The sequence below is a fragment of the Oncorhynchus tshawytscha genome, linkage group LG05, assembly GCF_018296145.1.
Source record: "Oncorhynchus tshawytscha isolate Ot180627B linkage group LG05, Otsh_v2.0, whole genome shotgun sequence".
NCBI classification, from domain to species: domain Eukaryota; kingdom Metazoa; phylum Chordata; class Actinopteri; order Salmoniformes; family Salmonidae; genus Oncorhynchus; species Oncorhynchus tshawytscha.
The window spans coordinates 16,326,295-16,352,225 of record NC_056433.1 but is presented as its reverse complement, the minus strand read 5'-3'; the positions used below and the strand labels follow the sequence as shown (position 1 = coordinate 16,352,225).

The 25,931-nt window shown below is 40.0% G+C and overlaps 2 protein-coding genes across 8 annotated transcripts in view; one reads left to right on the top strand and one right to left on the bottom strand.

Annotated features, from left to right (window-relative positions):
* The window catches only part of LOC112250015 (sentrin-specific protease 6), a 34,789-nt gene extending 27,444 nt beyond the window's left edge, over positions 1 to 7,345 (bottom strand). The window contains 4 exon segments of the mRNA XM_024419813.2: positions 31 to 146; positions 666 to 729; positions 1,152 to 1,245; positions 6,932 to 7,345. Of these exon segments, the coding sequence (XP_024275581.2) occupies positions 31 to 146; positions 666 to 729; positions 1,152 to 1,245; positions 6,932 to 6,959 (302 nt within the window). The 5' untranslated portion in view covers positions 6,960 to 7,345.
* Positions 7,346 to 19,060: 11,715 nt separating this feature from the next.
* Positions 19,061 to 25,931, top strand: part of LOC112250014 (filamin-A-interacting protein 1-like) — a 30,352-nt gene continuing 23,481 nt past the window's right edge. For 5 of the 7 annotated variants that reach the window (XR_006083356.1, XM_024419812.2, XM_042321545.1 and 2 more), the window contains exon 1: positions 19,062 to 19,747. The gene's annotated coding sequence lies outside the window, so the exon portion shown is untranslated. Of the gene's footprint in view, positions 19,748 to 25,931 lie in introns of all 7 variants that reach the window. The other 2 variants (XM_024419810.2, XM_024419809.2) reach the window with 2 other exon arrangements.

Sequence of the window (25,931 nt, the reverse complement as noted above, 5' to 3'; positions counted from 1 at the left end):
AGAGATACTTGCAACAGTGATATGTCATACCTTAGCCTCTTGTCACTTCCTGGTTTGTTTAGAGCCCCTATGTGATTATTTGTATTTGGCCTGTTTTCATATGTTTTTAGGGGATCCGCAGAAGAGAAATGCCTAAGAGCGGGGGACTGGTGTGGGGAGAGAGATTGAGAGTAGAGAACAGAGAAGGTAATTAACACAGGATCTGATGGCAGGTTGCAGGGCATTTCTGCACAGTACATAGATAATTCTGTATGTCAGTGATGCTGCATGAAAAACGGATACACCCCTGTAGAGTATGACAATAACAGCACTGATCTGATGTCCTTGTTCACTGTTCAAGAGAAACATGTTTTGAAGATTTTGTTATAATAGCCTAAAGTAAGATCACATTCACAATAAAGTTCATCAGATTAAATGTTCAGTGTATAATAACTGAGTGCTGTAAGCATCAAATGTCACAACATGAACTTTTCACCAGCAGCAGCATAAAACAGACCAATTTTGTTGGTAACAATACAGAGTCCTCTGGATGGCATAGCCAGACACGTTTTGGCAGACACACTTTGGCAGAGAGATAGTGAGAGGAGAGCAAGATGGGCAGAATAACAATGACCTAAATGTGAGTTGTGTGGAGGGGGGCTAGATGAGGAGTTAGCCTACAGTACCTTCTGTCCCTCTGGGGAGGAGTGCTGCTGTCCGTCCATCTCCATGGTCACCACCGATGTGCTGCTTAGGAGAAAAGAAGAGCAAGAAAAGGGGTGGAAGAGAATGCTTAGATAATGCCTTGGTTTTATGGATTACATACAGTACATTATTGGATTACAAATACATTGTATGTAACATCATGATTATGAGTTACATGTACTGCAGATTTACAGTAACATCACTGTCAGGTTGTAGCTCTGGTGTAAAACAAAAGTCTACACACTTCTATCTCAACACAATGGCTCTGTATGCAGAGTGTGTGTGTACATGTGGCCGTGCGTGTCAGTGTATTGAGCTGACAGGCAGGCAGGCTCTCAAGTGGGAATAGTAATTCACAGAAGAGAGAGAGACTTGGTCTATCTTAGTCTGGTGGATACAGTGGGGTCAAATTGATGCAGTGCAGCGATGCTGAGTGCTGAAATGTGGTCCGGGAGAGAAGTGCTTACTCGTGTCTCCTCTGCTCTTCACTGCCTTCAGAAAGAGAAAAGCTCCAGTTCTGCTTGTACCCTCCATCTCGCCTGGCCTGTGATCTATCCAGAGCTTGAATATAATAAACCACAACTCACATCAGTTATTCGAGGCCAAATGAAGGCATCAGTTGAAATGGTCATGTGTACTTCCAGGACTTCACTAATAATTGCAACATTGCTTGTATTAGCACCATATGTATAATTCAAATCATCAAAGAGCAACCTGATTCAAGTGTGATCTTAAAATCTAATTAGATAAATCAGATGTTAAGCCTCAGTCTAAAGTGAAGTTGTCAACCCTGACTATCCCTGCTATGTTCTTTGATGAATAAAACTCAACTCATGCCTGCAAAAAAACTATATGCAGAGGAGACACATTGGTAGCTGAGAACAGAGCAGGTGGTACCAAGGAGCTACTCCCCCTCTCTGACCCACAAGACTCATTTCCTGGTGACTCTCAAACATTTGCAACAGCCTTAGAAGCTTAGCAATATGCTGCTCGAAAATGAGACATTTTGGAGTTGTAATATCTCACAAGAATCACAATAGCTAGTTTGGATAAAAACACTTTTTAAAACGTTTTTTTAATGAAAAGCAATATGAATGATGCTTTGAGAAGTTGTGTTTTATTTTCGGTGTTGTCACCCTGTCATTCTTGCAATCACGTAATTGTAGGCCTCCCCGTATCAATGTCTGGGGATAAGGAAAGACATTTTACCTCTGTAGGGTGAATCCATTTCAATTCAATCCCTTTTTGATACCATCCCTTTTGATTTGAACAAAACCTTCCTAACATATTTTCCCATTAAGTTACTTTTTGGACCTTAATGCTAAAACATTCAAGAGCTAAAGCTGCTCAAAGTTGACCTATTTTGCATACCCCACATCTATGTCTTCATCACTGGAAAAGAAAGACAGTTGAGAATGATATCATTTAAAAAGCTTACAAACAGGTTTGTCAATCTGTTTTATAATTTCTTGGGGGGTTAAATACCTTCTTTTTTTTCTTTTATGTTCACCTTAAATGTCAATTAAAGTTTTTTAAAGTTTTTTTCACATTCGCATATGTTGTAGCTTAGACCCTATTTTATAAGCGTTTGAGGTTGTGTTGTACCCGCCATTGGTTGAGACTCATACAGGGTGGATGTCATACAGGGTGGATGTCATGTTGTTTTGGCTGATAAATGTACTAAAATGGGAAAACAATTTCAAATGTAAGACTTTCAAATGGTCCGGCGAACATGGTTGGAGTTCCACACATCAGAGAATGTTGACTTGAATGGGAATATCTGTTTTAAATTATACTGTCAATCCTCCAAATGGAAACCTATAGAAATATAGATATTGGAATATACATGAACATTTAAAATTGCCATTCGACGGTGGGTAGACCGGCGGCTATCTTTGTGGTAGTATTTATTAGTTCCAATTCAATTTCAGTGGTGTACCAGCTACATTGCAGTGGTCTGAAGAGATGGGTCCATTCTATGCATTATATTTATATGATTGAATTGACACCGACCCTGTATTCAATAGCATGTTGTGTCTCAACCAATGGTGGGCACAACACAAACACCTCTAAGCTTTCTAGGGTCTAAGCTACAAAAAAAATCTGAGTTTCTGAATGATCAAAATCAACCGTTTATCTTTTCCAGTGATGAAGACATGGAAGTCTCAGTCTGAAATGCAAAATGGGTCAACTTTGAGCACCTCTATCTCCTGAATGTTTCTGACCACTTCTTCCATGTGCAAACATGTATGGAAAGTTGTGTTTAAATCAAAAGGGATGTTGTCAAAAAGATATTGAATTCATATGGATTTACCCTGTATGAAACCATTAAGGCACTTAAAATGTTTTCCATAGCTGAGCTATTATTAAATTGATAATTCTCCCTGCAGTAAAATACATGTCCAATATTTAAAATCAGGACTATCTGGCACAGCAGCAGGATCAGTAGTGAAGCTGGGGATGTGTTATTTGCCAGAGGGCCTATATTTCACAGTCAAAAACAGTATCATTTTGGTTCCAACCCCTGCTAGGAACTAATAACACTGTAAAGAGTTTATTAGAAAAGCTCAAATGTTGATACCAATGATAACATGCAAGAGAGATGTAATTCATTCATTGATCTCCTGAAGAAGCTGTCCCTTTTCCTTTCTGTCACCCCAAATGTTTGGATATGCTGGTAGTTACCAGGTTGTTAGCTAGCAAGCCATGACTGAACAAAGTGTAAACAACACACAAACAGTTTTAGAATGGCCCAGGACTTGGTTTATGAATGCAAAATAAGGTCCGGGCAATCCACTCCATAGTAGGAAAAATGTTGCACCATTAATATGGGTCAGACAGATATTTTGCTGTATCGAATCTGCACACTTTTTTCTCTAGGGACTCGGAAACAGAGGTACAGCGAAGCCTTATCATTACAACAATTATTATCTGGGAGATGTTTTTCCTTGTCACACAGTGGTCCCGAAATAAAATATTTAGTCACACTTTAGAGCCCTGCTGACCCCTCTCACAGGATGTGGTCTATAAAGATAGCAACGTAGTATAGCAAGAAAAAAAATAATAAACCAAGCTAATCCAGTAAATTTCATTGATCAACATGCCTTTGGGTTGCATAAACTGTCCCCATATCAACTACTTCCTTGCTGCACATTGCACAGGCAGTGAATAATTTAGGCCTATTACTTAGCCTAATTGGTCATGTCTACAATTAAAGGTTCAGGTTTTTCATCAAACTGGATGATATTTGGATGAAACCAGTTCACAGTAGTTTGACCCAAGTATGAAAAATGACTGCAGCTGGTACAAATTGTACGAAGCAATGGGTTCCTGCAGTTGGGTATTAGGCTTCTGGCTCAAATGTTTGGGGTGTTAAATGTCACACCATTATTTCTCAGTTCATGTTGATCAATATTTTGGCTATGCTGGCCTACTGTAAATTATCAAATATATGTCTGATCATTACATACACTACATTTACAAAAGTATGTGGAAACCCCTTCAAATGAGTGGATTCGGCTATTTCTGCCACACCCTGACAGGTGTATAACATCGAGCACACAGCCATGCAATCACTATTGACAAACATTGGCAGTAGAATGGCCTTATTGAAGAGCTGTGACTTCAAACGGGCACCGTCATAGGATGCCACCTTTCCAACAAGTCAGTTCGTAAAATTTCTGCCCTGCTAATGCTGTCCAGAATAACTATAAGTGCTGTTATTGTGAAGTGGAAATGTCTAGGAGCAACAACAGCTGAGTGGTAGGCCACAGAACGGGGCCACAGAGTGCTGAAGTGAGTAAAAATTGTCTATCCTCGGTTGCAACCCTCACTACTGAGTTCCAAACTGCCTCTGAAGGCAAAGTCAGCACAAGAACCGTTCAAGAAACGGGTTTCCATGACCAAACACAAGTTTAAAATCACCATGCGGAATGCCAAGTGTCGACTGGAGAGGTGTAAAGCTCGCCGGCATTAGACTGGAGCAGTGGAAATGTGTTCCCTGGAGTGATGAAACACGCTTCACCATCTGGCAGTCCGATGGACAAATCTATATTTGGCGGATGCCAGGAGAACGCTACTTGCCCCAATGCATAGTGCCAAATGTAAAGTATGGTGGAGGATGAATAATGGTCTGGGGCTGTTTTTCCATGGTTCAGGTTAGGCCCCTCAGCCCCAGTGAAGGGAAAACTTAACGCTACAGCATACAATGACATTCTAGACAATTCTGTGCTTCCAACTTTGTGGCAACAGTTTGGGGAAGGCCCTTTCCTGTTTCAGCATGACAATGCCCCGTGCACAAAGCAAGGTCCATACAGAAATGGTTTGTCGAGATCAGGGTGGAAGAACTTGACTGGCGTGGACAGAGCCCTTACCTCAACACCATCGAATACCTTTGGGATGAATTGAAACACCAACTGCGGGCCAAGCCTAATCGCCCAACAACAGTGCCCGACCTCACTAATGCTCGTGGATGAATGGAAGCAAGTTCCCGCAGCAATGTTGCAACATCTAGTAGAAAGCCTTCCCAGAAGAGTGGAGGCTGTTATAGCAAAGGGGGACTAACTCAATATTAATGCTCATGATATTGGAATGAGATGTTCAACGAGCAGGTGTCCACATACTTTTGGTCATGTGTACAATTCTGAACATATTGTCACTTATAATGCAGAGGCACAAATAAATTGTCCAGTACACTTATTGTAAGCTGTTTTCATGTACATTTTCTAATGTCTAAGTTTCCAAGGTGACTCAGGCTTTACTAATTATTGTAAAGAAGTATCAGTGAACTGTATTCCATAATTAGCTACAAAACAATAGCAATGCAATTGTGTTTTGCTGCTGTTGTCTGATATCCAACAGTCCATGATCAGCTCTGTTGACCATGAGAGCATTTTACAGAGAAAATGGGTTGATGCATACTATGTAGGCTCAGAATAACATGTGGCCCATTGTTTACCTGGTCATCAATGACATGTGGTCCATTGTTTACCTTGTTACCTGGCAACGACCACAATGGTGTTTCAAAGAGCTCTCAGTCAAGGTGAGCTCAGAATTATAAACTCCCCACCCAGGCTGTTTTTTTCAGACGTTCTGATGAGAGAGCATGTTTGATTTCTTAAATTATGTGCATTCTAATAGCATACAAATAATATGGGTGATGTTTGGGTCATTCACAGGATATTTTTACTTGGGAAATTGGATGACTGTGCAGCACCTTTAATACAAAAATATATATTAAAATGTGTTTTGTTTGAAGTTGTGTTCTATGGAGCAATAGGCCTCAACTCCCCCACCCCTGTGGGACACACTGAATCTGAGACACCACATTCCACACTGGAATGTAGTCCCTTTCTTATTTTTGTGAATTAACTAGCTTATTTGACATTGCATTACTGTTACGTGTGCCTCTGTACAATGCAGAAACATTCATGTTATATAGATAAAGCATATGCTTTGTCCTTCCTGGGTTGCTGGCTATATACATAAACACCACAAGACTAGTTAGCTACTAACTTTGTTATGTGCTGTTTGAAATGAAGAGCCCTGGCTGTGCTTTACCTTAAAAAGCCGAAAGAATACATTGTTTATAGGTAGCTAGCTAACCAACAAATAATGATACGATTGATCCACTGTTGAAACTATGTCGCTATATATGAAATAAAAAAATTACTTGTAAAAGTATATACTAGTTGACAGGAAGGCCCGTCAACAATTAGGTAACTTACGTTAGCTAGCTAGGCCTTGCTGTCTGACCGTTCGCAAGTACAGTAACGTTACAACTTCACCCCATGCCACAGCAAGCTATCGATATTTATTTAACTAACGTTAATCCTGTAAAATACTGCGTAAACGTATCAGTCAATTAGTGTACAATTTCCTACGATATGTGGCCAGCTAACAAGCTAGTACCAGCTAGTCTGATAGCCAGACATAGCCAACGTTACACGGGCAAGATAGCTATCATCAACAATAGCTACTAGCTAGTTTAGTAGATTTACTAATAATGATTCAATTTTAAATCGTGCATATTAGTTAAGTCGTTTTGTCCCTGCACTGTCACAGCAGCTGTAAGTTATGCGAATACATGTAGTTAGGTCTGCAAGGCATAACGAACTTTAGTTAACTAGCTAGCTCGCTCTGAACATGATTGAACACACATTTACACGCGTGCAATGTATCTGATGGCGTCTCATGCTAACCGACATTGCCTTGTCTTCGCTATTAGGTGAATATAGTAACACCTTACCTTCAAAAAATCTTATATTGTGGGCCATGGTTTATTCCATGTTCTCTCTGTCAGATGGTGTTTGCTTCTCATCAGCGACCCGGGCTCGCGATTAGGCTCTGTGTTTCTTTACTTTTGTAGCCAAAAAAACAAATTGCCAAATGTACGGTACTGGTCTCAGAATTATTTTGTTAGCGCGACACACATTGTGTTCATTCGATTGTTACAAAGTAGCTAGCTAGCTATAAACTGCATGGCCAACATTATTTGGTAGCTTGAATAATTTACTGGAAATGCTCCTATTGATTTGCCAATTATTGTTATTATTACTCATTCAGGTGCTAGATTTTTTTTTAAATCAAAATAATACGTGCGTCGACTTGGGCACATCATCTGCTGCTGCTGCCTCCACGTAGCCTATTCTGTCTGTGAAGGTAAGGGCTTGCAAAGCTACTGTAAGTAGGCTCTAAATGCACCCATGGTTACAGTCATCTGCCATGATAAACTGCCTGACCAATTATTGCATGGAAATCATTGGGCTTGTGTGCAACGAAGTGACACAATATTTGGTGTAGCCATATCCACGTGAAGTAGGGTGCTTATTTGTTTTATATACCCCCCAGGGGTGCTTTAAAAATATATATATATACCCCCCCACACACACACACACACATTTTGTGAACTAGGCATTTATTACTCCTGTGTGAATGGAGAAAAATACCAGCACCCTCAACCTAACAGCATCCCCAACCCAAAACATATTCCTGCGGCCATGGATGAAGCCTACTGATGACAGCAAAGTCAATTTTCTAGACGAACAAGAAACATCGTCCCATCCCTACTGTACAGCAACACGGATCTCTGAAATACCACGTCCCTCAATTCACTTTCCCAAACCACAGACAACTGATAGGTGATAGGTGATAACTCTCCAGTAGCAGCGTTTACAACCATCTCAGTAATGGATATATACACTAGATGACATCAAGGGATGCTGTTTTGAAAAGCCCCACGCCTCCATCTTGGCACTCCCCCACGTCGTAAAAATATTTTGGAAGCTGTAGAAATGCATTTATTAATTCAAACGTGTTTTTGCCACATTTATTATATTACAAACACCTTAATGCATACTTTCCAATTATACTATGTGAATTAAACATACAAATAAAACATTACAAAATATGGGCCTATAAAAACATGTTAATTTTTACATTTTTGTAGAAGCTCTTATCCAGAGCGACTTACAGGAGAAAATAGAGTTAAGTGCCTTGCTCAAGGGCACATCGACAGATGTGGAACCAACGGCCTTTCAGTTACTGGCCCAACGCGCTAACCTGCCATCCATTTTCCTGAAAGTATAATTTAACAAAAATGTAAATTAACAAAATAAATGTAATTTTGTTGTTGAAAAGTTTAATTGAAATACTGTAGAATTCCATTCATCCCTATAGAGGACTGCTTCTTTTGGGGAGGTCCAATATGGCCTCCCGGTGGCTTCAAAGCCTCTCATTGGCCAATACATAGCATCATTAATCCAGGGTTTATATGCATCATTGGTACAAAGCTTCTTCCACTCCTAAGGGGTATCATTTATAGCCGTTGTGTAAATTTTATACAAAATATCTGTGTGCTCATGCACAAAAATGTTGAGATTTAGAAACTTGGTGCGCGCCATACATAAGCATTTTCTAGTTATAAATCAGACCTGTCTTTAAACAGTGCAGGAATAAACAAGCATTATAACACCGCCTGAAAAACACCCAACATTCACCTTTTATAGTGACAATAAAAGGTGCATGTATTCTTTGGAAGTATTGGAATTAGGCCAAGACAGTATCCCAAATTAAATGAAATTGTATTGGTCACATACACATATTTAACAGATGTTATTGTGAGTGTAGCAAAATGCTTGTAAATGAAATAGCAATGGCGAACTTGATTAAATGTCTTTGGAGGTGTTGGCAGAATGTTTTCTTTTGTGGTGACATTTGCTGTAAACTATCTGAACAAGTGTCTGGAAGACAAAAACAATTGCACATTGTTGTGGACCTGTAAACAGCTTCTTTGAATTCAAAGTTTTGCATTTACTTCTTCCCTAACCTAAATATGATGCAATGCCTGCAGGAACATTGTCTAGTCAAAAAATAATAAACTACAGCAGGCCTACTTACAGTGGTAGCCTACATACTTAAATGCAAAAGATCAACTGTCTGTTCACCTGTTCAATTCTACTGTATGTTATAAACCGCACTCCCTTTGGGATGCATAGAGCAAAAACTGTCATTATATTTATTTATTTTTTATTTTATTTTACCTTTATTTAACTAGGCAAGTCAGTTAAGAACATATTCTTATTTTCAATGACGGCCTAGGAACAGTGGGTTAACTGCCTGTTATAATAGCCTATCTAATAGGCCCAATTAAATGAGAGATTCACATGGTAATTTGTTGTATGGCTACTTCGGGAATATGAACTCATTATGGCCAGAAAAGGTTAGGAATTGATATGTATTATGTTCATAAATGAAATATGAATATATTTTAATATTTAATAATAGATTGTAATATTTTTTTTATTTCACCTTTATTTATCCACAACAACACAGAGTTACACATGGAGTAAAACAAACATACAGTCAATAATACAGTAGAAAAATAAGTCTATATACAATGTGAGCAAATGAGGTGAGAAGGCAATAAATAGGCCATGGTGGCAAAGTAAATACAATATAGCAATTAAAACACTGGAATGGAAGATTTGACAGTAGATGAGTGTGCAAAGTAGAAATACTGGGGTGCAAAGGAGCAAAATAAATAAATAAATACAGTAGGGGAAGAGGTAGTTGTTTGGGCTATTTATAGATGGGCTATGCACAGGTGCAGTGATCTGTGAGCTGCTCTGACAGCTGGTGCTTAAAGCTAGTGAGGGAGATAAGTGTTTCCAGTTTCAGAGATTTTTGTAGTTCATTCCTGTCATTAGCAGGAGAAAACTGGAAGGAGAGGCGGCCAAAGGAGGAATTGGCTTTGGGGGTGACAAGTGAGATATACCTGCTGGAATGCATGCTACGGGTGGGTGCAGCTATGGTGACCAGCGAGCCGAGATAAGGCGGGACTTTACCTAGCAGGGTCTTGTAGATGACCTGGAGCCAGTGGGTTTGGCGACGAGTATGAAGCGAGGGCCAGCCAACGAGAGCGTACAGGTTGCAGTGGTGGGTAGTATATGGGGCTTTGGTGACAAAACGGATGGCACTGTGATAGACTGCATCCAATTTGTTGAGTAGGGTGTTGGAGGCTATTTTGTAAATGACATTGCCGAAGTCAAGGATCGGTAAGATGGTCAGTTTTACAAGGGTATGTTTGGCAGCATGAGGGAAGGGTGCTTTGTTTGCGAAATAGGAAGCCAATTCTAGATTTAACTTTGGATTGGAGATGTTTTATGTGAGTCTGGAAGGAGAGTTTACAGTCTAACCAGACACCTATGTATTTGTAGTTGTCCACATATTCTAAGCCAGAACCGTGCGGGCAGGTGCAGGCAGCGATCGGTTGAAGAGCATGCATTTAGTTTTACTTGTATTTAAGAGCAGTTGGAGGCCACAGAAGGAGAGTTGTAATGGCATTGAAGCTCATCTGGAGGGTTGTTAACACAGTGTCCAAAGAAGGGCCAGAAGTATACAGAATGGTGTTGTCTGCGTAGAGGTGGATCAGAGAATCACCAGCAGCAAGAGCGACATCATTGATATATACAGAGAAGATAATTATAAAGCTGTCCCAACAGCAGAATCCTTACCACCGCTACACCTGGCTATCAGTGGAGCATCGTCTGGCAAATTCATTCAGCCTCATTTACTGCATTTTAATAAAACATAGCTGATATGGCTGACTTGCTTAAACAAATGTGGTTTCTACTGACAATTGAGATGTACAAACTATGACATAAGGGAATGAGGAGAGGATAAGAGACCATCTGTAATTTCAATTAAGACATTAATGAGCGAGCTAGGACTGAGGTTGTCAATATAACTATTTGTTCAGCACTTTTAAAATATACAGCGACAGAATTCAGAACATGGGTCGTTCTTACAGTATTCTCCCTGTACACCAAGTCAAAACCGTAGGATAAATAAAGGGGGCATATAAGCAGAAAATGAAAGCTCTTACGATATTTGATGATTATATTTCTCTAAAACAGGCTATAGGCTACATTTGCAGCACCAAGTCAGAACAGTATGTTATGAGGGGGAAAGGGACCAAATGATTAGGGTGAGACAAATGGGCTACTAACAGCGTACTACAGAACATAAACTTAGTATTACTTTCTTAGCTACAGTATACATGCAAATATTTCCCTGGCATATTACATAATTTATGCAGCAGCATACAATACATTTTCGGACTCACCTTGTTTTGCTCTGCTCACTTGAACAGGAAGGTGGCATGGCGGTCTTTCTTGTGGGCAAATTTTGTCATCAAACTTTGTTATCAAAGTCTGGCATTCTATGGATTTATGGTGCTTTCAAAACTACTGGGAACTCAAGAAAAAAAACAAGGTCAAATCATGATATCAGGGATCTTCAGGTTGGCACTCTACAAAGAGGCCAGAGTTCCAGACTTGGAATTCCGAGTTGGAGGTCCATTCAAAACTTATTTTCCCAGTTGGAGCTCGTTGTTTTTGGAGTTCCCAGTTGTCTTGAACACGGCAGCAGTCATGCTGGATTGACAGCATGGCCAATGTATTCAACCTTTTCTGGTCCATGGTGTGTTGCGAGTGAATGTTTGTCCTCTTAAGCTTGGAAAAGAGACCCTTCAACCCAGACTTGGACCACACACCCTCTCCACTGAATAGTAGGCTAGTGATTGCTTTGCCAAGCTTGCAGTTAGCCACTGATTCCTTCCAAACCACTAATTGTTGAATTTACGATTTCCAACTTGTGTAATATTTATGTCCAATAGCTGATGAGCACCAATATGTTTTATCTATAATTTCTCTTCATATGAAAAGGATTGAAAAGGATTTGCCAGTAGATTGTCGACTTGATTCACGTTGATGACTGCTTGTCTAGCTTGATAGCTAATATTTTGAAAGTACCATGTTGACATGATCATTCCAATCAAAGCTACGGTAGATATACCGTGATTTGATGTAATTTCATCTGTGGCCAATGACCTTGAGCTGTCATCAAGGCAAAGGGTGTCTACTTTGAAGAATCTAAAATATGTTTTGATTTGTTTAAAAGAAAATTGGTTACTACATGATTCCATATGTGTTATTTAATCGTTTTGATGTCTTCATTATTATTCTACAATGTAGAAAATAGTCAAAATGAGAAAAACCCTTAAATGAGTAGGTGTGCCCAAACTTTTGACTGGTACTGTAAGAACCGATGCTGGAGATGTTAAGCGAAGTACGGGGAGTCAACATTTAATTTGAACAAACATGGAACAAACAAGCAACAGCATCAGCACCGATTAGTATAAGGACAGACGACAAACAATGCAGCAGCGGGGAACAGAGCCAGGGAACTGACAAATATAGGAGAGGTAATGACAGAGGTGATTGAGTCCAGGTGAGTCCAATAATTGCTGAAGCGTGTGACGGGGAGGCAGGTGTGCGTAATGATGGTGGCATGAGTGAGTAATGCTGGGCAGCCTGGCGCTCTGGGAGCAGACGTGACAGATACTGTATATAGATTAGAGGTCGACCGATTATGGTTTTTCAATGCCGTTCCCGATTATTGGAGGACAAAAACTCCCGATACCGATTAATCGGCCGATTTTTATGATTTATTTGTAATAATGACAATTACAACAATACTGAATGAACACTTATTTTAACTTAATATAATACATCAATAAAATCTATTTAGTCACGTTCGTCATAACAAGGAGACCAAGGCGCAGCGTGATATGAATACAGTCCTCTTTAAAAACTATACAAAACAATAAAACGACCGTGACGCTCATATATATATATATATATATATATATATATATATATATATATATATATATATATGTGTGTGTGCTGACACGCACCTAACCATAGACAATAACCCACAAAACCAAAATGGAAAATGGCAACCTAAATAGGATCCCCAATCAGAGACAACGATAAACAGCTGCCTCTGATTGAGAACCAATTCAGGCCACCATAGACCTACATATACCTAGACATACTAAAACCCCATAGATATACAAAAACCCTAGGCAGGGTCACCTAGACAATACAAAACTAAACCAACCACCCTTGTCACACCCTGACCTAACCAAAATAATAAAGAAAACAAAGATAACTAAGGTCAGGGCGTGACAAATTTAGCATAAATAAATAATGAAACATGATCAATTTGGTTTAAATAATGCAAAAACAAAGTGTTGGAGAAGAAAGTAAAAGTGCAATATGTGCCATGTAAGAAAGCTACATTTTAAGTTCCTTGCTCAGAACATGAGAACATATGAAAGCTGGTGGTTCCTTTTAACTTGAGTCTTCAATATTCCCAGGTAAGAAGTTTTAGGTTGTAGTTATTATAGGAATTATAGGACTATTTCAATCTATACCATTTGTAGTTCATTAACCTTTGACTATTGGATGTTCTTATAGGCACTTTAGTATTGCCAGTGTAACAGTATAGCTTCCGTCCCTCTCCTGGCTCCTACCTGGGCTCGAACCAGGAACACATCGACAACAGCATACAGCCAACCTCAAAGCAGCGTTACCCATGCAGAGCAAGTGATGTTTGAAACGCTATTAGCGTGCACCCTGCTAAGTAGCTAGCCATTTCACATCACATCGGTTATACCAGCCTAATCTCGGGAATTGATAGGCTTGAATTCATAAACAGCAGAGCTGCTTGCAAAACGCACGAAAGTGCTGTTTGAATGAATGCTTATGAGCCTGCTGGTGCCCACCATCGCTCAGTCAGACTGCTCTATCAAATCATAGACTTAATTATAACATAATAACACACAGAAATATGAGCCTTAGGTCATTAATATGGTCAAATCCGTAAACTATCATCTCGAAAACAAAACATTTATTATTTCAGTGAAATACGGAACCGTTCCGTATTTTATCTAACGGGTGGCATCCATCAGTCTAAATATTCCTGTTACATTGCACAACCTTCAATGTTAAGTCACAATTACGTAAAATTCTGGCAAATTAGTTTGCAACGAGCCAGGTGGCCCAAACTGTTGCATATACCCTGACTCTGCGTGCAATGAACGCAAGAGAAGTGACACAATTTCACCTGGTTAATATTGCCTGCTAACCTGGATTTGTTTTAGCTAAATATGCAGGTTTAAAAATATATACTTCTGTGTATTTGTTAGAAATATTATGAATAAATGAATAAAGAATATTCTAATTTTAAATAGAACTGTAACTAAGTAAACTTATACTCAGTTTTATTATATCTGACTAACAATATGAGTTCACAAGAAGGGATTGTGTGACACGGACAAGGAGTAATTAAAGTTAATGAACACCATTCCAACTAGGAAGAAAGGAATGGTTTGTAGATTAAGTAAACAGATAAGGTAGTTAACCTATGGTTGAACCGACGAAACTGAGCTCTGGGGTGTTTTAGAAAAGGCTGTGAGTGCATTCCTAGGTTTTCTGTTAATTAGAACTGTCAGCTAAGTGGTGATCGATAATGGTGAGGAGTCAAAAGTTAATTCAGCTGTGTTGTGTGTCCTGTGTATGTGCTAGTGGGTCAGAATGAACTCAGAATTAACTTTTAAAGTTCCCTTTGACCCGGTCGAGAGGAGGAGAATTCATTTTAGGAGCAATGAAATGACGTCATGTTATTGTATATAAATTGTTGCTCGTGGTAACGTGGCAGCGCGCTCCGAGAATAAATTATGTTACTTATTATTGATAAGACTGGTCTCTGTCTATTTTATGCAAACAAGAATCTTGCAAATTCTCATGAAATAGATTAAGAGAATTAAATTAAATGAAAACACATTGGTATATTTCATTGGTATATTTCAATTACAATAACAATCACTTCTAAAGGCTTCTGTAATCCTGGTTACCTGCGCACATTCACTCTAAAATAAATCCCGCATCCATACACTGCACATGCCATTTGATGAATGGAAAGATGCATATGTTACAAAACACCAAAAAGTTTAATGAATGAAATTTGGTTATTGTCAAATAGGGCTACACTTTTAACCTGAATTGATGTGTCCGCTGCTGTCCTTGTGCGTCTCGGTCTCGGTCTCGGTCTCGGTCTCGGTCTCGGTCTCGGTCACTCATTTCTGCCTTCGCTAAATGTATTTTTTTCTGAAGACGATTCACTCATTTTTCAAGAAATGCAGTAATGATAAATACTATAATAGCCTACAGTTTTCTTGGCATCTTTGCTTTAATTATTGTGTTATAGGCTCATGTTGAAATGGTACGGCATACCCCCACTATTTATTTTCCCAGAGGACTGGACCGCTCCGGCTTACTTTCACCCCTGCTTCCATGAGAAATTCCATAATTTGGTGTTTTGTTGATGGTGGGCGAAAGTGCTGTCTCAGGCACCGCTCCAGAACCCCCCTTAAGTATTCTCTTGGGTTGAGATCTGGTTAAATAATCAGATAAAAATCTGTCAAATGTGCGGTGTGTAGTGGCATGTCCTGAAATGCTTCCAGATTTCGAGAGCTTGGGACTATAAAGTTCTATCTACAAAAATATATTTCGGAGATAATTGGCTTTAAAGTTCCGAACCCTCAGTGGTTTCAATGGTGTCAGCAATTTGTATAGAGTATTATTTTGAACTTAACCACATTAATTGGGGTATTTATAGTACTATATAGGTAGAGAGCCTTGTTCTGTTCAATGTTATGTCAATAACTACATTTAGGCAAATGCAGATAGCACCTTATAGTCCCAAGCTCTCGCATTTCTCCAACGCATAGGCTTAACATAGGCTTAATACGTCATGTACTTCCACTGTATAGACACATGGTCAAGTAGCCTATCCATGTTCTCCACCAAAACTTGATTATGGTAAAGCAGTAAAGCTTGGAAATATAATGAATGATATGTATTCATAGCCTAACAGCCTGTAACATTGATGTCTGATAATAACTGAAAGGATTCTATGTTCCCTGTAATATACCACAGATGAAGGATTTGATACGTAAGGCTAAAGATACCAATGTCTATTTAGGGGGGGGGGGGTTGGTCAATTTTATCCAGGGACTGAATTACATATTATGTAAGGTCTCACGTGTGCCGTCCAGACATTTGCCTTGTTTAATGTCTCTCAGTGTTATAACTGAATCTCACTTACTACTGACTGGTGATGAGTGATTTCCTCAAACTCATCTAACTCCACTACTCTATCCATCTCCCCACCAGTTAGACGGTACGCATATAGGAAAGATGATGTTACATTATGTTGCAGCTTAATAGGAAACTATTTTGTTTGGCACATAATGGTGCACTAGTTACACTGACTTGCATGGCATCACTCACCTAAAAAACTGCAAAACAGATGTTGCAGGATTTATATTTTGCATTAAAGAGGACAGTGAATCCACCTTAATGAAAGTCACAAAACCCCTGTTTCCAGACACAAACCACGTAAATGTGTACTTAAATTGATACATTTTCCTTCGCCAAATGTGACATGCTACAGACGCTGAAACAATCTCTTGTGAAGATAGATAGATGTAATCTACACAGGGCAACATGTCATTTTTGAACCTCTGGATCCCCATGGTGGGGGGGGTGAGGTTTAACAGTTGTTTTAATATCTAAAACAAGTGTTGAACCTCATCCAAATAGGTAGGATTCAGAACAATGTATCCAATGTTGTTTTGGTTTTCCTTGCCCATAAAACCTTACATGGACCTTGATTTTACAAGCACATTTAAACACTTCCCCAAAATAGGTCTGGTTGCTATGTGACAGAGAGCTGCCTCATTTACCTATTTATCTCACTGAGCCGTGGATTGGTCTATTGAGGGCCGTATCAAATTCTATATGTAGCATGTCTCCCAATGGAACACACCAATGTCGCTGTTAGCTAGATGGAATGACCGAGCTTGATTCAATGCACCCTGCAGTTTTATTCTGCTGATAAAAATAACTTTAGAAGATACTGACCGGATGAGTATCCTGTAGATTAACCCCAGATGAATTGCCCAACAGAGAGGTCCTGACCATGATAACCATCTTGGAGCATTAGGAAGCAGAGAGGAGAGGCCCTGACTCAATTGTTAGTAATGAGCAGTGGTTTGGTTTCCGCTCCCTGTGCATTAGCAGGGCAAGGAAGACTGTAACCATAGCCACGGTTATGAGCAGATTGCACCTTCGCCCTTCATATTCCGGAAAGACTCAAAATAAATGAACAATAAACTTCCAGTTGTCATGTTACTGTTGTTAGGCTACATGTCAGAATGAAGATTGAAGGTGGACATAATAATGAAAAAGGATGGATAGAATTAGGATAGAATTGTAGGGAAACAGCAGTATGTCATCTACACATAAACATTCTCACCAACCACTAGATTAATAAAATACTTGGACTTTGAAACAGTTTGGTCACTTTAACAGCCATGTCTCTCAAGTGACTCATGTTAACCTCAATCTCAATGTGTAAGGATCACCATCAGCTCTGGGCTAAAAATATAGAATGATCCTTTTCAGACAACAACATCGGCTCTCGCACCAGCTTTATGATTTCATTGGGGCGTGTAGATGTTAATATTCAAGTATAATAAGTTGTGCATTAGCAGGATGTGAACATATACATCTGTTTCTGAAGTACTGAATAGCATTACAGTAAGTAAAGGGTTGTGTCCCAATTAGCACCCTATTCCCAATGTAGTGCTCTACCTTTGACCTGGGTCCATAAGGCTCTGGTCAAAAGTAGTGCACTACATAGGGAATAGGTTGCCATTTGGGATGCAACTCAGATACCATGTTTCAACAAGGAGACCTACCAACTGTCGGAAGTTCCAGCTTTCATGTGTCATTATAGAAACTACTTGATTAATTGAGCTTTAAGTTAGTTTTATTGGAAAGAGTCGACATGTTGAGTTTATTATTTTCTATATAATGGTGAGTGGTGGTGCAGCTGGAGTTTCTCTCACAGTGAAGGTTTACGGTACATGAATACCATAATTGAAACAAAGACGTGTTGTTCAAGTGGCTCGGTGCGAAAGCCATTGTAAATTACAACGTGACTAAGGTCATACACCCCTGCCCAATAAAGCCGATGACCCTTTGGTGTCAACAGAGCCTATGTTTGTTAAGGCAGTAGAACTCTCACAGGAGTGGATAACTGCTCTTCATTTATATTGCCATGTTTTGACTTGTTTTTATTGGGAACAAATGTTCTCAAATGTAATGGCTCTCGATAAATTATTTTGGTTTGAAAAGGCTAACTTGGCCCCTGTGCAGTATCAGTAGTCTAATCCTTCTTTTGAAAAATTGTTGAGCAAACCAATGGATGCATAATGTTGGACTACCTTTTACACAAAATAATAAAATCACTTCTGAAGGGTTGTGTAGGTTACCTTCTAAATCTAATCTGTTAGTTACTAACTACCTGTCCAAAATTGTAATCAGTAACATAACTTTTGGAATACCCAAACTCAGTAATGTAATCTGTTTACTTTTGAATTACTTTCCCCTTAAGAGGCATTAGATAAAGATTACATCAAATGCATTTGGTGTGTCATCATAGTGGTCTCTGACTTGTGGTCAGACTCGCTCAGGTGTCATTTTGAAAGCAGGAAGGTGTCATAATACATTTTTATGCAAACATACTTCCTGAATTTACAAGTAATCCAAGAAGTAATCATCTAGTTTTTCAAAAGTATCCTTAATCTGATTGCAATATTTTTGCTGGTAATGTAACTGATTACAGGGCAATACTGTGTTTGTAATCAGATGACATATAACTGACTACATGTAATCAGTAACTCCCCAACCCTGCTTAAATGGTTGAAGGCAAAATGGTGATCTCATATTATTTATCTGCAATTTTCTCATTTGCTTCTTAGAAAAGACGACTGCATTGACTAACCAGGCAGAGATTGAGCTCTGCCTCTGCTCTGGTGGGAGTGGTTGAGCTGGACTTCCCCTGCCTGCTTCAGAGTGGGATAGTTCAGCTGTCTGAGAGGCTTGGAAAAGCCTCCTTCAATCTGCTCAGCTGCTAACAGCCATGAGTGACTGAGAACACTTGTTAAATATAGTTCTCCACTACACTCAAGAGTTCTACACTCTCCTGCCCAGGAACAACAGGGGAAAAGGCAGGGTCTTGGCTTCTGACAAAGGCTGTATGCACTTACAGTATCTACCCTCCTCTCCATCTATCTCTGGATATCTCTATTTGAAGGGAAAACTGTGGCAAAAAGTGACAGTTGAAGCAACTCTGACCACCTCCTCTTGTCTGCTGGTCTCTCTCTCTCTCTCTCTCTCACTCACTCACTCACTCACTCACTCACTCACTCACTCACTCACTCACTCACTCACTCACTCACTCACTCACTCACTCATCGCCTCACTGTGACTCTGCTGACCCAAACCCCTGAGTTAGGACAAAGCTTGGGGTTTATCTTCAGACGGCTTTTCATTGCCTCTGTAACTTTGACAGGAGAGAAGAGGAGAAGCAAGGTAGAAGAGAAGAGTAACAGGAGAGAGGATGGATATCTTTTGACAAATCTACCTTTATCATGCTGTCTCTTTTTGGCACACACAGTCAAGGTAACTGAAGTGCATTGAGACATTGAGGAGATACTGTTTTTACTGTGGGACTTGATTCTCAGTAACTCAGATATTCACCTTTTAACCTGTCGTCACCTGTGATTTGGAACCATTGAGAACAGGTAAGAAAAAATTCCATTCATAAAGTGGAATGAATTGCTACATTCACTGCTGTACTTCGTGAAAGACTTGTGTCTACTGAGAATGACTTTATAGACAGTAGTTCTCCATAATGAATAAGATGTTACTTAGAATTAAACATACATGCCGTTTCGGTTTCAGTCCATGGTTCAGTGTTGATTCATTCTTGATAACATCCATTAACCCATGTGTGTAGAGGTTGACACTGTGTTTTTCAAAAAGAGACAGGGTCAGAGTGGAACACATTGTGAATCAGTGAGTTGGTAAAGAACATTAGTTTTGTTGCCACTCTCTCTGACGTCCGGTCCAGGCTCAACTCAGGAAATGGTACATTAGGAGGTTCATTGATTACATCTTTTACCAGAAGAAACCTTTAGCTCCCTCTCTCTCTCTCTAGATTTTCAGCAGAATGGTGATTTCAATCTTTTATGATCAAAAAAACGATGGCATGCTGGTTTTTGGCCCACGGGCCACCTGTTGCCGACCACTGCAATGGTTGTTCAACTTTCTCAGGACCGTGAAAATCTTTGATCAGTCACGCATGGCGCTTGCAACGCCAAGGGTTGTGGGTTTGATTCCCAGCGCCACGCATACGTACAATGTATGCACACATGACTGTAAGTCGCTTTGGATAAAAGCATCTGTTAAATGGCATATACTGTATGATGTGGGCTCTGCCAGCCTGTGGTACCATTCATCCCTAGGCGTTCTAAGGAGCGTTTCATTAATAACTTTTTCCACTGATTTTATTGTAAGTTATTTTGAATCAGATCTAAAGAGTCCATGCGGATTAGAGAGGGCTTCAGTGGCTTTGCGTCATCACATCATTGTCATCGGTGATAGGAACTCCACACAGAAATCCTGTGTGTTATGTGGGGGATGAACAAGGGGTTTAAAATGTCTGTCATTTGTAATAGACAGCTCATAGGTCAGTTTGTTTTGAAATATTTTTGACAGTGCCAATAGAGTTCAGAATAACTAAATACATAGTGAGGTCCTGTTGCATATAAATGCCAATTTCTGAGAGGGCAATTTACAAGGATCTAATTTTTTTGGTAATTTATAAGGATATTATTCTGGACAATTTTACACGTCCTCCTTAATCTCCATTAACAAACTGGAATTATTTTAATGGAGTGTACCTTCTTGGACAGATTACTGACACATTGGGTAGTTAACGGGTATTATGTATGAACACTCGGGAACCCAGGGGCTCTCGAGTGGTGCAGCAGTCTAAGGCACTGTATCTCAGTGCTATAGGCGTCACTACAGACCCTGGTTAGATTCCAGGCTGTATCACAACTGGCCGTGATTGGGAGTCCTATAGGGCGGCGCACAATTGGCCCAGCGTCGTTAAGGTTTGGCCGGGGTAGGCCATCATTGTAAATATGAATTTGTTCTTATCTGACTTGCCTAGTTAAATAAAGGTGAAGTAAAATGACTGCCTGTGGATGTCTCTCCTCTACTCCAGTCTGTCTAGAACTCAGATTGTCATTCTGCATTCCCTTGTGGTCTTGTAACTTTCTCTGGCAGCACTTGTCTCTAAATCATCTGATTTACTGTGTGTCGGTGGCATCACTTCACTGGCAGCCAAAGCCCAAGTGATAAGACAGTGAACCATGAGATCACTTAACTAATTTAGCTCAGCAATCTTCCAGTGATGGAAACAGCAGTGCAGGTCCTCATGTTTGGTTTCATAACAACAGCACCTCTGTTCTCATGACAACAAAATAAGGGACTAGAGAGAGATGGATTACATTTGCCTTCTTACCAGATAGGATATCACAATGAAATATTAATATTATCCCTGTCTGTCAGAGACCAGTGAAATAATACTATATTATCTCTGTCTGCCATAGATCAGTATGTGCACTTCCTTAAAAAAAAAGTATCTCAAGAATGTTGAATGGAGATGACTGATGTGATCGTTTGAGTGAATAACCCATTGTCAGCTAAATGCTGTGGGTGATTTTACATCCCTCAAGAGTGTGCCTCATAGAAAATGATCAAGGGAAGCAATGCACTGCCACCATGCTATTTAACATTCCATATCAACCCACCCTTCATGAAATCATCCAGCTTGCCTACACACTGAAGAATGGAAGGTGAGGTACATGGGATAGACAGCAGGACCAAGACATGCACAAACACACACACACACACACACACGTGCACACACACACAGGCACGCACATACACAGAGCGATTTAGAGCGTCTCTGGATTCTTCACTCATTATCAGCTCGAACAGCTGCATCTGAAGCAACACAGAATCATTTCCAGGCCTTGCTATTGGACTGCTCCTAACAAAGGGAATGAAAGTCCTTGAAATTATAGCAGGTCAGCTGATCCAATTCAGCTTTGTAAGAGCTGCTGTACGATGTGTATTTTCACCCGAATGAGGGACCATTTGAAATTTGTGTTCGGAATATAACACATCTTTCAACTCACCTTTACTAATATAAAGACTTATTAGCATGTTATTTTGAAAAAATATTATATTTACTGTAAGATAAGTCTAATCGTCCTACAGACAATTTTGTGAGCTGTCTTTTTTTTTTCTCTTGCAAGAATTTAGTCCTCGCCGTATTTGTCCTGACTTTTAGAGGTTATGACCGTATGTGTTTTCTGGGAAACTGATGACAACCAAATAGTTGAGTGTTTCATGCTTAGGGAGAAAATAGGCTGTAAATACCAAAATAATAAAACACACAGTCAGCATTAATCCCCCTGCTCACACACTTTCCTCTCTCCCCCTTTCTCCTTCCTTCACTCTCCCTCGTAGATGTCTCTTCGTCTCTCGCTTTGAGGGAAGTGACTTCATCTTCATTCCACTAGAAAGGCATTTGAGACTGGCCAGCTTGACAGAGGACTGCAGCTGGCCACTGATGTCAGTTTCCTAGACCCATAGCCACGTATTAGATATGAGCACATAGGCTTGCGAAGATAGATACAAACATGCCCTACATTTTGCTCATTCATTTTCATTGCTGTTTGACTGGGAATTGAATTGGATTGTGAGAGGAGAGGCATGATGATGTTAGGGGAAGTCAAGTCATGGTCAATCTGATTCCTGCTAAAACCCCTGACCTGGCTTCTTGTTGTTTAGAACTTACAACTTGGTCAAGAGTCTGATTTCTAATTTTATACCAGCCTTTCCATGAACCCTGCTGCTCACTCATTGTCGGACTTCACATACCCTTGTAAGGTGGCAGATAATTATGTCATGTAATGTTGCCAAAGGATGTGGATCATCAACTCAAATATACCGCTCTACGAATCACAGAAGTCTCTTCTGTGACTCAGACTACCAGATAGTGCTCCTTCAAATTATAAGGCTATCTTGATAACCCTGACATTTCAGGAACCATTTCATCTTCCCCTTTGCTTTTCTGATAAGAGTAAGAATACATTCTGTCCAACTCCAATGTTGGAAGCCCTACAGATGATTGTAGAGGTGTACTATATGTATGAGTGTATGTGGGGGTCCAACACTAGCAGGTGGGTTCTGCATGGGCCAGGGGGGAAGTGAGATTAAGATCTGAAATACTACAGATTGGAACCTGACCAGGACCCAGTGATATTCTATTCCCAGTCCACTGTATACATCAGCACTTAATGCAGTAAGCGCTCAATATTAATAGCGGACTATATCTTTGTACAGTGTAGTGTGTTGAGGTCTGCGGAGTTACATTTACACAGTGGTAAGCTGTCCCCAGAGGTTTAGTAAAATGTATATCAGTGGTCTGGACATTTTTATTTGGTGTGATACCACATAACAAACCATAGCATTACTAACTGATACAGCACATGGCGTTGTGGAATATGTAACTTAACCAGATGCATATAACCAGATTACAATGTTGTTCTATTTACACAGTCTATAACTTTGTCTGTCTGAACCCATGGAGACAGTTTTCCTTCTTGTACAGAGTTTCACAGACTTTTGTTTAACCACCCTGATCTGGACCCTCAGTCACCCGTGACCCCACCTGACCTTTGGTCACAAGGTTGTCTTGGTCCTGGGATGGTAGGAGACTTCAGGAAGTGACTGCTTTCCACTGCATTTACAGAGAGTTGTGACATCAAAAAGACAGAGTGACCTCCTCTTGAACCTATAAACTCTCAGTGATATGCGTCTCACAGAGGGAGACTGAATAATAATATGCTGTAGCTAATCAGTCTACCCCAGAGGTGACCAGGGTTTTAAATGTACAGAATCTCTGCACAGAGTCATGGGGGTTCCATTCGAGCTGTGTTCTCATTAGAAGTGACTTATCGTAACTTTGTTTTAGTTTTGATAGCTTTGTTTGGATTGTTCCCTCCCCCCAACCCCAGCTGGCAGTGGTACTTACTGACAGTGGCAGCTGAACTCATGAATACAACATGGTGCAAAGCAGACTCCCAGAGAGAGCTCACTCAATCATCTGATAAACGAAGTGCAAAGCTGTGTGAAGTTCTGATGTTGAACACAGCTCTCTGTACTATGTACCCCATACAGGGTTGTCAAGACGACCACAACATAATATTTAGCTTTTGGAAATGGGGTGAAATCTACTCAGCAAATTATTCATCTCATATGCATACGTTGATACTGTACTCTATATCATCGACTGCATCCTTATGTAATACATGTATCACTAGCCACTTTAACTATGCCACTTGGTTTACATACTCATCTCATATGTATATACTGTACTCAATATCATCTACTGTATCTTGCCTATGCTGCTCTGTACATCACTCATTCATATATCCTTATGTACATATTCTTTATCCCCTTACACTGTGTATAAGACAGTAGTTTTTTTGGAATTGTTAGTTAGATTACTTGTTCGTTATTACTGCATTGTCGGAACTAGAAGCACAAGCATTTCGCTACACTCGCATTAACATCTGCTAACCATGTGTATGTGACAAATAAAATTTGATTTGATTTGATTTATCACCATTATTATTCTCAGATGAGTATAGCTATGGCAAGTGTATGGTCAGTTACGCCTCTAACTTTGGTTACGCTGCTTTTTCTCCCCTTCACTCCGAGTTACTGTACAGCAGCAGGATTGGATGTTAGGTCTTCAAAATAAAGTCTCTCCACAATCAATGTACCTCTTCCAATATTTAGTCACATTGGGAATCTTCAGTCACATGCATAGCTGAATATAATTCAATTTCAAAGGCATTTTTTGAATAGCTACAAATTCAAGTGGGGAGGATTTGGACAGCTGCCAGCACCTGTTTGTCATGCCTACTCCCGCTCCCCCTCTTCAGTGCTTGATGTCGCCGGTCTACTAACCACCGTCCAGGGACCATCATTACGTGCACCTGCTCCCCATCATTAAGCACACCTGGACTTGGGACGAACTGAAAGCAGTTATATCCTACCAACGGGACATTAAAAACTGTAATATCTTATGTTTTACCGAGTCGTGGCTGAACGGCGACATTAAGAACATACAGCTGGTGGGTTATAAACTCCATCGATAGGACAGAACAGCAGCCTCTGTTAAGACATGCGGCAGGGGCCTATGCATATATGTAAACAACAGCTGGTGCACAACATCTAAGGAAGTCTCAAGGTTTTGCTCGCCTGAGGTAGAGTATCTCATGATAAGCTGTAGACCACACTATCTACCAAGAGAGTTTTCATCTGTATTTTTTGAAGCTGTTTACATACCACCACAGACTGAGGCTGGCACTAAGACAACAATTAATGAGCTATATTCCGCCATAAGCAAAAAGAAAACGCTCACCCAGAGGCGGTGCTCCTAGTAGCCGGGGACATTAATGCAGAGAAACTTAAATCCGTTTTACCAAATGTCTACCAGCATGTTAAGTATGCAACCAGAGTGAAAAAAAACTCTGGATCACTTTTACTCCACACACATTGACGCATACAAAGCTCTCCCTCGCCCTCCATTTGGCAAATCTGACCATAATTCTATCCTCCTGATTCCTGCTTACAAGCTAAAATTAAATCAGGAAGCACCAGTGACTCAGTCTATAAAAAAGTGGTCAGATGAAGCAGATGCTAAACTACAGGACTGCTTTGCTAGCACAGACTGGAATATGTTCCGGGATTCTTCCGATGGCATTGAGGAGTACACCACATCAGTCACTGGCTTTATCAACAAGTGCATCAAGGACGTCGTCCCCACAGTGACTG